Below are 14,118 nucleotides of genomic sequence, written 5' to 3'. Positions count from 1 at the left end.
TCTTTTTTTCACTAAAAACCATAATTAACCCCAAAGGCTGAGTAAATTCTAATTTCTTCTTTCAGTACCATCCTTAAATCGAATGTAAAGACTATGATCATAAAGGTAATGATCGCCAATTTAAGAAGCTCAAGATTGTCAAACAAATTCTCCTTGTCAGCACCCGGCATTGAAAGCGTTAAGAGAACAGTGTAAAGAATATGAAAACTAATGTTGAGATGTAAAGGATTAAGCTAGTTTATTAAAGATCATCATAATTGATTTTGACTTAGAGTTAACATGGAAAGCTTAATATTTTCAATGCGTCTCTTAAGCATGTAACCAATAGTTAAAATATATAGCGGCAGAACTTATGATCGATCACATTGCAGCCTCTATCAGAGAAACAGGGTAATTAAGTATTATCAACTGAGTTGATAACGTAAATTAGCCACCGTAAAAGAGTTTCAAAGCTGACGTTTCAAGCTTTAATCCTTCGTCAGAGCGAAATCTGACGAAGGGCTACTGCTAAATTACCTTGTTACCCTGTTATACTCTCCCACCGACGCAGCACCACCGTTTCTTTACAAACACATTCCCTTTATTCATCTATCAGAGAAGGACTTATACAGTTTATGTTCAAAATCGAGGTTGGCTAGGTTTTGGTAATAAGTACAACTTAATGAGTAGCACAACTTTGGATCATTACCATATGGAGCCGTAGATTTCAGATTGTTTTAGAGAAATGCTGTTGTAACTGTTTATGTTCTCTGCTAAAAATAATGGCTTTCGATCCAAAATGAATTTGCACATACCTGAATTGGGATCTTCAAAAACCCTTTTTGCTTCTTGTAATGCAGCCTGAGTGTTGGTTGAGCCAGGGATATAGGGAAGGTTCTTTATCTTAATTCCTGCGTCTGGATTAGCAACAAACTTAAAATCGGTCGTGGCATCGGTTGCAAATGTCACCGCTGCATATCTATTGTCAAATCCTACTTCGAAAGCAATGTCAAGCATGGTCTTCAGGGCTTGCTTTGCTTTTTTGTAGTTACAGTCCCCAATCGAACCTGAACGGTCCAGAATCACCACGATATCTTCCTGTGGGACCTGCCTCTTGCTCCGTCCAATCTGAGACAAGTACGAGAGGGGTATGCGAAAGAAATTGGTGACCAATTTCGTTGCGGTCTCATTTTTAGTCGGCACGTGTTGAAATGCTAATAATAATAAAAACAAACAAACAAAGGAATAACCAAATTAATAAATCAAAAACGTGCCCGGCTTGCTTGCCACAAGGAGCTGACATAGACTAGCACTGGCACACAATCTAAACGCGTTAACGTGTTACTTACGTATAGTTATATCAAAATCCTAATCAAGTTCAAGTAAGAACTGTATTTTCACAAAGTCAACATAGGACATGGGCCGAACGAAACCTTTCGCCCATCAAACGCATTGAAGTCACTTTGACAATAAGGTACGGAGACCAGGCAATAAAAACAATTGACCTCTACACTTACACTGATAATACTGTTGATCACGCTTTGGAGTGGGTCTGAACCAAAATGGGTTCCTACCACGACATTGACCAGTTAGAAAAGCGAGGATGACGATCATCATTAATCGGTAAAACACTGGCGCCATTGTTGGAACAGTTCGTCGCGAAGAGATTGGCCTCAGTTGTCTGAAGAGGTCTGAAGAGATCTGTGCGTTCTTTGAAGTCGTTTGAAGCTGGTTGTCTTCGCTTGGTTGATTTTATAGGCAGAAAGCAGTCCCTGTACGTGTATTCCTTCTCAGCAAAGACTTTGGCGAAGGTAAAGAATGTAGGAGAAGCTGTGACGGGAAGGCTGAAGTTGTGGAGTTACGTGGAGGCCTGAAGCTTTATTTAACACGCAGTCTTTGTGAACTTAGCGCTGACGTCGATTAAGGGAAGTTACACAAAGAGGAATTTGAAAGAACGACAGACATCACCTGATCAGCAAGTTCGGTTCTAGTCTACAAAACCGGTCAACGATACTTTTTCTAATACTCGTACATTATGGTTTGTTAAAAATTAACATTACGGTTCAAACACTGTTCTTCTACAAAATGTAATTATTCACAGCCACACCGCTTTTTGCAAACAGCCTGTCATTACCCACATCTCCATGTTTCAGTGCGGTTAACAAAAAAGTACTTTCTACATGACCGAGCAAGTGCTAAACTATTTTTAAAAAAGCCTCACCTAGACAGGAAATCCAGACTAAAACTGGTCTTTCTGTCACGTTCGATCTTAAGGTGCAGACTCGCTCTGTTTTTCGAAAAAGAAGATATCCTTTCTTTTACTTCCTCTCTGGATTTCGTTGGTAAAATATTTTATACAGACGTTCAACGACCAAGCGGTGGAGAACCTGAATTTGGCTTGACATGTACAGGCGGTTTTCACAGCCTGCATGAAACATGTGGAACTCTTCCATACTTTCTTTGTTAACTGAAGCAATGCTCTTACTGCGTGACTATTTTTCCTTGGCTAATTTGACCTTCGGTAAGAGGGAAGCCGATTTAGAACATTACTAAGATATATAACTGGTAACGTAAGCTGAATGTGTCACTGTAATTGGATTAAGGTTTTGTTTAAACTAAATTTTGATCTCTAGCGACAAACATCCTAATTAACTAACTGATCATGTAATGAGGGAAATTAACTGTCTGTGGTGCTGAAGGTTACCGTGATCTCAGTGAACGCTTTACACTGCATAGTAACACATATAACGTGTTGTCGATACCGATTGGGACAATACTAAGAGAAACGAAAATGACTATAATTTGTCAGAACGAGGACTTTCAAAGGTAAAGATGAAAGCAAACAATTAGTGTTTCTAGTTCTCGTACGTAACGAGTAAACACAAATGTACATTGCGCCGTTCTTCGACAAAATGTAATTTTTCACAGCATAACTCTATCCAAGGAGCCCCCTTTTACTCGCATTTCTATAATTGAGCTTGGTAAACAAAACAAAAATTAATTTCAAGATGACTGAGCATTTGCAAAAATAATTATTTTTGGAAAAGTTTCACCTAAACGGGGAAGCCAGACAGTAACCCGCTATCTTTCTGTCACGTTCGATCTTTCAGGCACAAGCTTGGCTCGTTTCTCGAAAAGAATTTGGCTAAAAAAAGCATCCTTGTTCGTGTTTCGTCCGTGGCTTTCTTTGGTTAACTTGTTCAATTTGAGGCTCAACGACCGAACGCATTGAAATTCCACAGCCTGTATGAAAAGTTTCAATTCTTCCATGTGTTGTTTGTTAATGCCCCTGCTGCGGGATTAAATTTCTTTTGAGCCGATTTGACCTTCAGCAACAGGGAAGCTTGTTTACTACATGAATTAGGTATATGAGTCATGCTGTAAAATCGTTTGACTGAGGTTTGATCTTTAGCGACAAACAACGTAACACGTAACTGGGGAAATTATCTGTCTGTGGTGCTGAAGTTTACCTTAATCTTGGTTGAACACTTTACATTGCATAGTAACACATATCACGTACTGTCGATACCGATCGAGACATAGAGAAAGGAAAAAGGCAAAATCCTTTGAGCGAGGACTTTTAAGGGTAAGAATAAAAGCATACAAATAAAATAATATTACACAACAAGGGATATTCAGATTATCTGGCACACAAAACTTAATTTGACGGAATAGTAATAAATGACGGCTCTAGCTACAAATACACACTCAGCACTATAAGGCTACATTTTTATTTCTACCAGATTTCTAGCCGTCTTTGCCTGATCCAATTAATCTAATTAAAATCTCATCAGCATTACTGGCGAAATTAATTGGCAAAAATTCTCAATTCTGATAGAAGCCTCCTATGGGCGCACTGTCTTCTAACAGACATAATTGCTACTGTTAGATAGTTATGTTTCATCTATTGAGTTGATAATGTAAATCGGTCCGCGTAAAGAGATTCTGAGAGTAGGTTCGCTCTGGTAAAAAATTGTTCCGGATTCGATACGTTTTAGTGCCGTATTCGTTTTGCCGTCTACAAACAGGTAGACAAATCCGAAACAAAACCTCCCCTCTTTGGTCGTATCTCCACATATTTTTAATCTGAAATTTAAAGGTGGAACATCGAATCCGAAAACTTTTGAATCCGGAAGGCTTATTCGTGTAAACGATTTGAAGAACAAATCTGTGTAATTTTCCGCCTGTGATCTTTAGAGTTTGCTTTCTTTTTTGCTGGAGAACAGGCTAAGATCATATAGCAATTCATCCTGTTGTTTATAAGACGAATTCTTTCCTGATTTCTTCATATCTGCTTTCGATACTCTCCTACTCTAAACCTTCCTAATCCTTTTGGGAGTAATATACACGAACGACCTCGAGCAGAAGTTCATCATCTGTCCAACTTTATTTTGCATCTTGATCGACTTTAGCCTTTTCTTTTTGGCGGAATTTTGTTGTCATCGATCGAGGCAAGAAACAGCCTTGTAACAACTTAATCAAGAATGTTTGCGGATTTAATGACCTATTTAAAAAGTTGGGAGTCCGTATACACTTTTATTGTAAACGCCTATGAATCCGATAACATTTATGTATCCGGAAAAATCTCCTCTAATATAAACTTAGTCTAAAGCAAGCGCTTCCGCCGTTTCTTACCAGTGTCTTTAAGTTACAAGTGGTCTTGCAGATACCTTGTAATATGTATCGTCAAAAAAGTTTCTTGTACTGAGAGGTTGTCGTTTGAGGCATCAGAGTAGATGGTCGATGTCGAAACTACTCGGCTACGTATCATAATTGTTTACAGACCACATTATCCGCCAGATCATCCAGTATCGACAACTGTATTCCTAAGAGAATTATCTGACTACCTTGAGTCTATTGTTATGTCCAGTGATCTGCTTCTAATATCAGGCGATTTTAATATACATTTTGATGTACCTACTGACGTAGACGGGATACGATTTAGAGATCTTTTGGATTCTATGGGACTGCCACAACATGTAAAACGACCCACTCACTCTCATGGTCACACTCTTGATATACTTATCACCTGTAAATTTGATGACTTCATCGCGAAAGAAGCAGAGAGATATTTCTCTCTCGTGTCCTATGTCACCTAGGGAGAGCTAAGCCTACCTCTATAGTCAAGCACGCTGAATTTCGGAAACTCAGGGTTATTTACAAGTAAAAAGGTTTGGATGACATTCGTACCTCTAGCTTTATGTACCTCTAGCTTTATGTACCTCTAGCTTTATGTACCTCTAGCTTTATGTACCTCTAGCTTTATGTACCTCTAGCCTTATGTACCTCTAGCTTTATGTACCTCTAGCTTTATGTACCTCTAGCTTTATGTACCTCTAGCTTTATGTACCTCTAGCTTTATGTACCTCTAGCTTTATGTACCTCTGCTTATATCGTGCATGATCCCCCTAACACCCAGCTGGAGGAACTTGTGGAATGTTGTAAGAATACTCTACGCACACACGCACACTTTTAGAATAAACATGCACCTGTTCGTTCTTACACGATGGCAGCGGGTTCCCAAATCGGATCACGTACCCTTGTGAGCGGTGATATGACTGTTTCTTCTTTCAGCTTTACTACAAGAAACATGTATGACTGTATTCAAACTACAGTAGTTTCATTTATCTTTTCATTTTTAGTTTCCTTAACCTTTTCCTTTGCATAAACTAAAAAAAAAAATGGAAGACAAAGAGGTCTGTAAAAGTTTGAAACGAACAATCAAAGCAACACAGGAATGGATTATTTTCCTTTGATTTCGGCCGCTGATCTGGCAGTATTGATTAAAATGTCCTCTTTTTTGGAGTGTTGTAAAGCCCAATAAAAAATGAACCCCGATTTTTTCTTCCATTGGTAAATGCTTAACAAAAATCGTTCAGTGTGATATCATTGGTAATGCCCTTTCAGAGGATAATTTGTTCTCTGAATTCAGTTGTGCAAAGTAGTGTCTTGTAGTAATCTGATCAGGTTATCAAACCATCTAATTACATCTTTTAATTACCACATGCAAATCTATTTAACTCGTACTTGTTCGTTTGTATTGGTTTGTTTTAACGATATCATTCTCACACCGTGAACAATTACATCAAGTGTACCCTATCTGCAGGTGGGGAAGTGGCTATTTGATCGAGGTTAGCTCTTGCTTGACTCGCCACGCAAATACCACTGGCCTAAAAATAATGGATTTAGGCCATCAGTAACCTCTTTGGAATAGAAGCTGCGATTCGATTTTCCATCTTCCAACTGAAGATAACAATTTTAATGGACAATCGATCAATAGTAACTCTTTATCCTCACGGTCTTTTCCACGGCCGGTTTTCCATTGGGATTATTTTTGGCTACTGATTCACGGTGTTTATTGTAACTGAGAAAGGTTTTTTAGCAGGTTTACGTCTCTGTCGGTCTTTGTTCTCGTGTTTTTGTTTTCTTGCTCATCTATGACGTCATCTATTGTTCCTTCAAGGAAAGAAAATCTTGGCAATTCTTCTGCTATATTATCTTACAGAAAGGCGCGCGCTTATTGCCTTCCATTGTAATGTACTATAGTTCGTGACTCTGATCGGACAAACGACGTATTTTCACGGTCGTTCGCTTTTCTGATTGGTTTGTTGTGTATTTCGTACGAATTTTATGCGAGCTTTTTTTCATGTGTAAATCCCAGTATGCATAAATATATGTTATTTGCCGGCTGGGAGGTCCGTATGGTGAAAAACTGTGACCGAGGTCTTGAAAATACTGCCCGAGGCCGTAGGCCGAGGGCAGCATTTTCAAGACCGAGGTCACAGTTTTTCACCATACGGACCGACCCTTAGCCGGTAAATAACATATTTATTGCTTTTTAAACTTGACGAAATTCTTTCCAAAAGAACCCGAATGATTTAGGGCAGTAAATACGGCAAGATCTTCCATAAACTGAACAATTTTTGAGTGAGTAAATGGTAGTTAAAATAGCGGTGATGCAAATTAAAGAGAGATGCCTCAGCGAAACATTTTCATTTCCGTAACGATAAAGATGATTTAAAAGGCTTCCAAACAAACTTTGAAACATTATTTTTACAAGTATCTGCCACAATCTGACACCTGTCAATTAGAGAGCGCGCAAGAAAAAAAAAGCGCAAGAAGATTTGAAAAACAACGGAACTAGTTTGGCAAGGACTGTCACGACAATGTTTTCTTCAAAAACAATCAATGATATAACGGAAAGTATTATTCACTCTCATCGACGATTCATTCATGTACGAAGATTTACCTCTGTTCATTAAGTAAACGGCGAGGAAAGTAATTGTGAGTAAATTCAAATTTTTTATTTTGAAGTTGTGAGAGTTTGCTCGTTTGTTTGCTGCAACGGCGTGTGTAAATCAGGTCTTTCCTCCACAAAAACTGAATTCGAACGGCACACTCCAACGAGACACAAGGGGATTTAATGCGGCCTTTTCTCAATAAATTCCTTCAGTTTCTGTTGTGCAATTTATGGTCCAAATGTCCAAAGTGAACGGACTTTGAAAGACTCACCAAGAGCGTATATTTATTGTCGAACTGAAATTAAAACTTCGCTCGCTCTTTTACTACGAACAAATTGTTTGAGAAAATTCAGACATTAAATGAATGAAAGTTCCATTGTTCAGTTTACCTGTAACCAAATACCTCACATTTTAACTTTCTAAGTACTTTTTGTGAATGATTAAAATCAATTGCAGACGGTTTTTAGGCCGCTTGTCAACCGACGTAATGACACCATTGCCTATACAAATTCATTCTGAAACCAATATTTTTTTGTCAACTAAATTGATTTGAGAGAGAGAAAGGAGGATTCATAAGTCGGCTTGAGGTAGTGACCGATGTGTTTGCTTAAAAATACTGCCCAGCTGGAAAACGAGGTATATTTATGAAAAATGACAACGAAAGTTGGGATGTACTCGGCGACTCACGAAAGCGTTACCGTGGCCCGTGGGCAGAGATAGGAAAATACTGACCGGGTAAAGAACCAATCAGATTGCAGGATTCGTTACCGTGCCCTCTAAAAAAACAATAAAATGAAAGAATAACCGAGATATTCTGACAATTTCCCACGAAGAAAACATCATATGAAGTTATCTTTTTTACTCGGATATGTTTAACCCTTCCACTCCCAAGATCTTATCACTAATTCTCCTTACTGTCAGCCATACAACTCTTATGATGTTAGTTCTGAGAATTTGGTATTATATCAAATAATAATCCCCTGATTCAAGTTTTTCTTTATCGTAAAGAAAAACATACAACATAAATACAATATCAAGCAGACAATTGATGAGAAGTTCTTATCAATTGTCTGCTAGATAATGTTTTGATATTGTAAGGAGAAATTCTCTCTTGGTCACTCATGGGAGTTAAAGGTTAACGTGAGTCACTCCATATATAGCAAACAGTGTAGTGCATCGATGATAGAGCTCTGTGAGTTGGTTTAATTCTCCAGATCATTGAAATTCTCATCAAGCTTAGTCTGGGGATAAAATGAGATGTCCAGCGGCCCTTAAAGTAACTCCGTCAAAAAATACTGGTTTGCAGGTTTTGAATATATCAACCTCGAGGAGTTCCTACATTCACTGTCTCTTGTAGTTCATGGTGTCTGAGTATGAAGCCTTGGCCCAGACGCCCTCTAATATCAACAATCACAATGTTTTAGGACGTAACTCGTTCGTCAAGTGCAGCACATTGTTCTATTTAATTGTTTCACAAAGTTGCACGGTTAAGGCTTTCTTTTTTTAAGGTTCTACTTCACAATGGCTTGCAAGTCTTCGTGATTCGATTTAGTCGGCGACTCAATTTACTCAAACTCACTGTTTCATAAAATCAGTGAAATGCTACTTTACTATCGACGTAAAAGCGTCAGAAGGTTCGTAGAGCTGCCATTTTAATATAACTTTATACCAAGTAAACACCGTCTAGAAAATGACAATATTCAACTTTTTCCCCCTGCCATTAGGTTACTTTTGAATCCCTTTGTCTATCCTCAGCACTAATTTGGCATCTTTTGTGCCAAAACTATCTACTCCCACCTTTCTGAACGTTTGACAAAAAGTCTCAAAAAATTTAGACTTAGTAACATTAATTTAGTGAAAAAATGAATCCAAGCCATAAATTAGCGCCTTTGTTTATTACATTTAGTGACAAAATACATATTCATTTTTAAGTTAACTAAACTTACTTTAAGTTAGAAAGCAATAAAGTTCATTTTTCAGTCAATATAAAAATAAAATGAACTCAGTAAATCCTCTCTTTGAAGGGCTGAAAACGATTCCTACGATTCCTGCTTCACCTTGGATATATTTCAATTCAAACTCAGGGGAAATATTGACAGAACCAATATCACTAAAATCAGTTATATTGTACTACTGTTCCTTTTACATCATGATGTACCAACTTTAACAAAGCCAATTATAATGAGCTTGGACGGCATATTTCTTGGGAGCAACTGACATAAGAGCCAATTTTGTAACATGTAAGAAGCCATTCATGTTAGTGACACGGAATATGTGGTCTTTAGGGTCTGGTGAAGCTATTTTCACGATTTCGCTGACTCCTGTCTTGTAATTTCCAACAGCAATGACAAAAATCTCCACACCACTAGCCTTCAGTAATTCAGCATTTGGTATGGTCTTCGAGGGATCAATCAGAATATTTTTTAACTTTCCTTTTTGCTTGGAAGTATTTGATCAGAATGAAAATAATCGAGACATATTCTTACAACTTCCCCCGAAAAAAACAACATCACATGATGTTACCTTTTGTAACACCGGAGACTATTTAGCACATTTGTCGTAGAGCTCTGTGACTTGGTTTAATTCTCCTGATCGTTGACATTCTCATCAAGCTTAGTGAAGGAAAAAAAGATGTCAAGCTGCCCCAAAAGTAACCCCGCCCAGAAACGCTGCTTGGTAGACCTTGAAAAACATCGAGGAAGTCCGTCATCTGCGAAATGGTGGTCCAAAGCACGATATTCATTGTCTCTTGCCCTGGCCCATTTGCTCTCTTAAATCAACAATTGCAATATTTTAGGATGAAACTCAGTCGTTCGTCAAGTGCTTCAGGTTGCACAGTTCAATTGTTCCACAAAGTTGCACGGTTGTTGACTAAAAAACCTATTAGATCATGCGGGGGTTTTTTAAAAGTTTTACTTTGCGCCTCTCCACAGTGTCATGCCAGTCTTCATGAATCGATTTAGTCAATAACTCAATTTATGCAAACTTACTGCTTTATAACATCGTGAGATGGCAATTTACTATAGACCGAAAAGTGTCTGACAGTTCGTAGAGCAGGAGTTTTAATACAACTTTATGCTAAGTAAAAGCCATCTAGAAAACGATAATATCCAACTTTTTTCCCGGTCATGAAGTTGTTTTTTAATTTCTTCGTCTACCCATAAATCCTGCAGACGCAGTCCTCAGCAGTATTCTCCCACCTTTGTGCCCAAATTCTCCATTCCCACCTTTTTGAACGTCTAACAAAAAGTGACCGCAAAACTTGACGTAATAACATTAATGACAAAATTAATCTAAGCCATGAATTAGCGCCTTCGTTTATTACATTCCTTTGTTAACCAAACTTACTATGAAAGCAACAGAGTTCTTCTTTCAATCAATATTAAACAAAACGAACTCACAAAATCCTCTGTTTTAAAGGTTGAAACGTTTCCTACGATTCCTACTTGACCTTGGATCCATTACAATGTGATATTCAAACTTGAGGGAAATAATAAACTAATTACTTAATTGCTAAAATAAGTTATATTGAATTACTGTTCCTTTGAAACTACGACTTAAAATAGAAGGCAAGTTTGATATTTATCGTTTTAACAAAGTTTCTTATGAGGAGTTAAAGCTGCATATTTCTTGGGAGCAACTAACTTAAAAGCCAAATTTGTAACATCCAGGAAGCCATTCATGTCAGCGACGCGGAACACGTGGTATTTACGGTCTGGCGAAGCTATTTCCACGATTTCACTGATTCCTGATTTGTAATCTCCAACAGCAACGACAAAAATCTCCACACCACTAGCCCTCAATAAGTTAGCATTTGGTATGGTCTTCCAGGGATCAACGTTTGATTGCCCATCGGTGATAAGGAAAGCAATCTTTTTAACACCCGGACGTTTCCCTTTGAAAAAGGACAAATGAATACAGTAAGTAGGTTTTACAGTGAACGTATTTCAAGTTTTTTTTCACTAAAAATCATAGTCATTTAACCCCAAAGGCTGAGTAAATTCTAATTTCTTTTTTGAGTACCATCCTTAAATCAAATGTAAACTTAAGATAACAAAGGAAGTGATCGCCAATTTAAGAAGCTCCAGATTGTCAAACAAATTCTCTTTATCAGCACCCGGTATTGAAAGCATTAAGAGAACAGTGTAAAGAATATATGAAAACTAATGTTAAGACGTAAAGTATTAAGCTGGTTTATCAAAGATCATTGTAACTGACTTTGACTTAGAGTTATTGTGGAAAGCACACAATATTTTCAATGTGTCCCTTAAGCATGTAGCCAATAGTTAAATTGTAGCGGCAGAACTTATGATCGATCACATCGCAACCTCTATCAGAGAAACAGGGTAATTTAGTATTATCAACTGTATATGATAATGTAATGTATATGATAATGTAAATTGGCCACCGTAAAGAGTTTCAAAGCTGCCGTTTCGAGCGTTCATCCCTCGTCAGAGTGAAATCTGATGAAGGGCTAACGCTCGAAACGTCAGCTTTGAAACTCTTTACGTTGGCCAATTTACGTTACCAACTCAGTTGATATTACTAAGCTACCCTGATATACTCTCCCACCGACGTAGCAGCACAGTTTCTTTTAATTAGAAACTTACCCCCCTTTATTCATCTATCAGAGAAAGACTTATACCGTCTATGCACAAAATCGAGGCTGGCTTGGTTTTGGTTATAGTTTTATAACTTAATGACTAACAGAACTTTAGATCATTACCATATGGAGCGGTAGATTCCAGATTGTTCTAGAGAAATGCTGTTGTAACTGTTGACGCTCTCTGCTTAAAATGAAAGCTTTCAATCGAAAATGAATTTGCACATACCTGAAGAAGGATCTTCAAAAACCCTTTTTGCTTCTTGTAATGCAGCCTGAGTGTTGGTTGCCCCACGGATATAGGGAAGGTTCTTTATCTTAATTCCTGCGTCCGGATTGGCAACAAAAGTAAAATCGGTCGTGGCATGGCTTGCAAATGTCACTGCTGCATATCTGTTGTCATATCCTATTTCTGACGCAATGTCAAGCATGGTCTTCAAGGCTTGCTTTGCTTTTTCGTAGTTACAGTCCCCAATCGAACCTGAACGGTCCAGAATCACCACGATATCTTCCTGTGTGACTTGCCTCTTGCTCCGTCCAATCTGAGACAAGTACGAGAGGGGTATGCGAAAGAAATTGGTGACCAATTTCCTTGCGGTCTCATTTTTAGTCGGCACGTGTTGAAATGCTATAAAAAAGTATATGAGTAACCAAATAAATGAATCAAAAACATGCTCTGCTTGCTCTCCACAAGGAGATGACATACACTGACACTGGCACACACAAAACGCGTTAACGTGTTACTTGCGTGTACTTATATCAAAATCCTAATAAAGTTCAAGTATTTTCACAAAGTCAACAAAGAGCAAACTTAACCTTTCGCCCATCAAACGCATTGAAGTGATATGGATCTTTGAGTTTTACATAGAGCATGGTTATACACTCATTTAAGATTCTGGGAGCACTTGAACCAGTATTTGTTTAGCGAAAAAAGTGATTCGGTTGCGGCAAAAGGTTTTATTTCGCTATAAAGAATAATTCTTTTTATCCTGATGCAATGACGAAATCGTACCACCCTCATTATCTGTAGTGGTATTTCAACGCCAAAAAAAACAAGGAGTTCCTCTTTTCTTCTCGTCCTCTTCGTTCTCGTAGTGGTGTTAACTGAAGAATTCCTTGAGGGTGTAAAATGTAGCATCCCAAGAGCAATACTGAAATACTGGCATTTATGAAATTATAGTTTCCCACTTTGACAATAACGTAAGGAGACCTGGCAATAAAAACAATTAACCTAAGTGCCTCTATACTTACACTGATAATACTGTTGATCACGCTTTGGAGTGGGTCTGAACCAAAATGGGTTCCTACCGCAACATTGACCAGTTAAAAAGGCGAGGATGACGATCGTCATTAATCGGTAAAACACTAGCGCCATTGTTGGAACAGTTCGTCGCGAAGAGATAAGCCTCAGTTGTCTGAAGAGATCTGAACGTTCTTTGAAGTCGTTTGAAGCTGGTTGTCTTTGCTTGGTTGATTTTATAGGCAGAAAGCAGTCCCTGTACGAGTATTCCTTCTCAGCAAGGACTTTGGCGAAGGTAAAGAATGTAGCAGAAGCTGTGACGGGAAGGCTGAAGTTGTTGAGTTACGTGGAAGCCTGAAGCTTTATTTAGCACGCAGTCTTTGTGAACTTTGCGCTGAAGTCGATTAAGGGAAGTTACAAAAAGAGGAATTTGAAAGAACGACAGACATCACCTGATCAGCAAATTCAGTTCTAGTCTACAAAACCAGTCAACGATACTTTTTTTAATACTCGTACATTGCGGTTTGATAAAAATCATAAAAATCAACATTACGGTTCAAACACTGTTCTTCTACAAAATGTAATTTTTCACAGCCACACCGCTCTTTACAAACAGCCCGCAATTACCCACATCTCCGTACTTCAGCTTGGTAAACAAAAAAAGAACTTTCCACAGGACTGAGCATGTGCCAAACTATTTTTTAAAAAGCTTCACCTAGACAGGAAAGCCAGACTGTAACGTGTGTTTCTGTCACGTTCGATCTTAAGGCGCAAACTCGCTCTGTTTTTCGAAAAAGAGGATGTCCTTTCTTGTACTTCCTCTCTGGATTTCTTAGGTTAAATATTTCAAATAAACTTTCAACGACAGTGCGCGGTAGAGTATCTGAATTTGGCTTAACATGTTCAGGCGGTTTTCACGTCCAGCACGAAACGTCTGGAACTCATCCATACTTTCTTTGTCAAGCAATGCTCTTGCTGCGTGACTAATTTTTTTCTTAGCCATTTTGACCTTCAGTAACAGGGAAGCCGATTTAGAACATTACTAAGATATATAA

General features: G+C 38.2%; 2 protein-coding genes across 2 annotated transcripts in view; both read right to left on the bottom strand.

The window, feature by feature from the left end:
• Window positions 1–2,698, bottom strand: part of LOC113677226 (collagen alpha-1(XII) chain) — a 13,144-nt gene extending 10,446 nt beyond the window's left edge. Inside the window, exons 1-2 of the mRNA XM_089192037.1 lie at window positions 1,497–2,698; window positions 795–1,193 (exon numbers count right to left, since the gene is read on the bottom strand). Coding sequence (XP_089048163.1) covers window positions 795–1,193; window positions 1,497–1,620 — 523 coding nt within the window. The 5' untranslated portion in view covers window positions 1,621–2,698. The remainder of the gene's footprint in view (window positions 1–794; window positions 1,194–1,496) is intronic.
• Window positions 2,699–10,514: 7,816 nt separating this feature from the next.
• LOC113677272 (collagen alpha-1(XIV) chain) lies at window positions 10,515–13,946 on the bottom strand. Its single transcript, XM_027194058.2, has 3 exons — window positions 13,075–13,946; window positions 12,053–12,451; window positions 10,515–11,115 (listed from the first exon to the last, which is right to left on the bottom strand). The coding sequence occupies exons 1-3, from the start codon at window positions 13,196–13,198 to the stop codon at window positions 10,811–10,813; spliced, it is 828 nt and encodes a 275-aa protein (XP_027049859.2). The 5' UTR covers window positions 13,199–13,946; the 3' UTR covers window positions 10,515–10,810.
• Window positions 13,947–14,118: the final 172 nt, after the last annotated feature.

This window comes from Pocillopora damicornis, chromosome 2 (genome assembly GCF_964200805.1).
Source record: "Pocillopora damicornis chromosome 2, jaPocDami1.2, whole genome shotgun sequence".
Taxonomy (NCBI): Eukaryota; Metazoa; Cnidaria; class Anthozoa; order Scleractinia; family Pocilloporidae; genus Pocillopora; species Pocillopora damicornis.
Note: the sequence above shows the minus strand (reverse complement) of the source record. Positions and strands in the feature narration are given on the sequence as shown.

What these genes read in the sequence shown, in the direction of transcription:
- LOC113677272 (XM_027194058.2), bottom strand. Translation starts at nt 13,198, where the DNA reads ATGGCGCTAGTGTTTTACCGATTAATGACGATCGTCATCCTCGCCTTT. An exon ending in TGATCAACAGTATTATCAGT is followed by an intron (nt 12,452 to 13,074) that starts GTAAGTATAGAG and finishes ACTTTTTTATAG; the next exon opens with CATTTCAACACGTGCCGACT. An exon ending in TTTTGAAGATCCTTCTTCAG is followed by an intron (nt 11,116 to 12,052) that starts GTATGTGCAAAT and finishes CCTTTTTCAAAG; the next exon opens with GGAAACGTCCGGGTGTTAAA.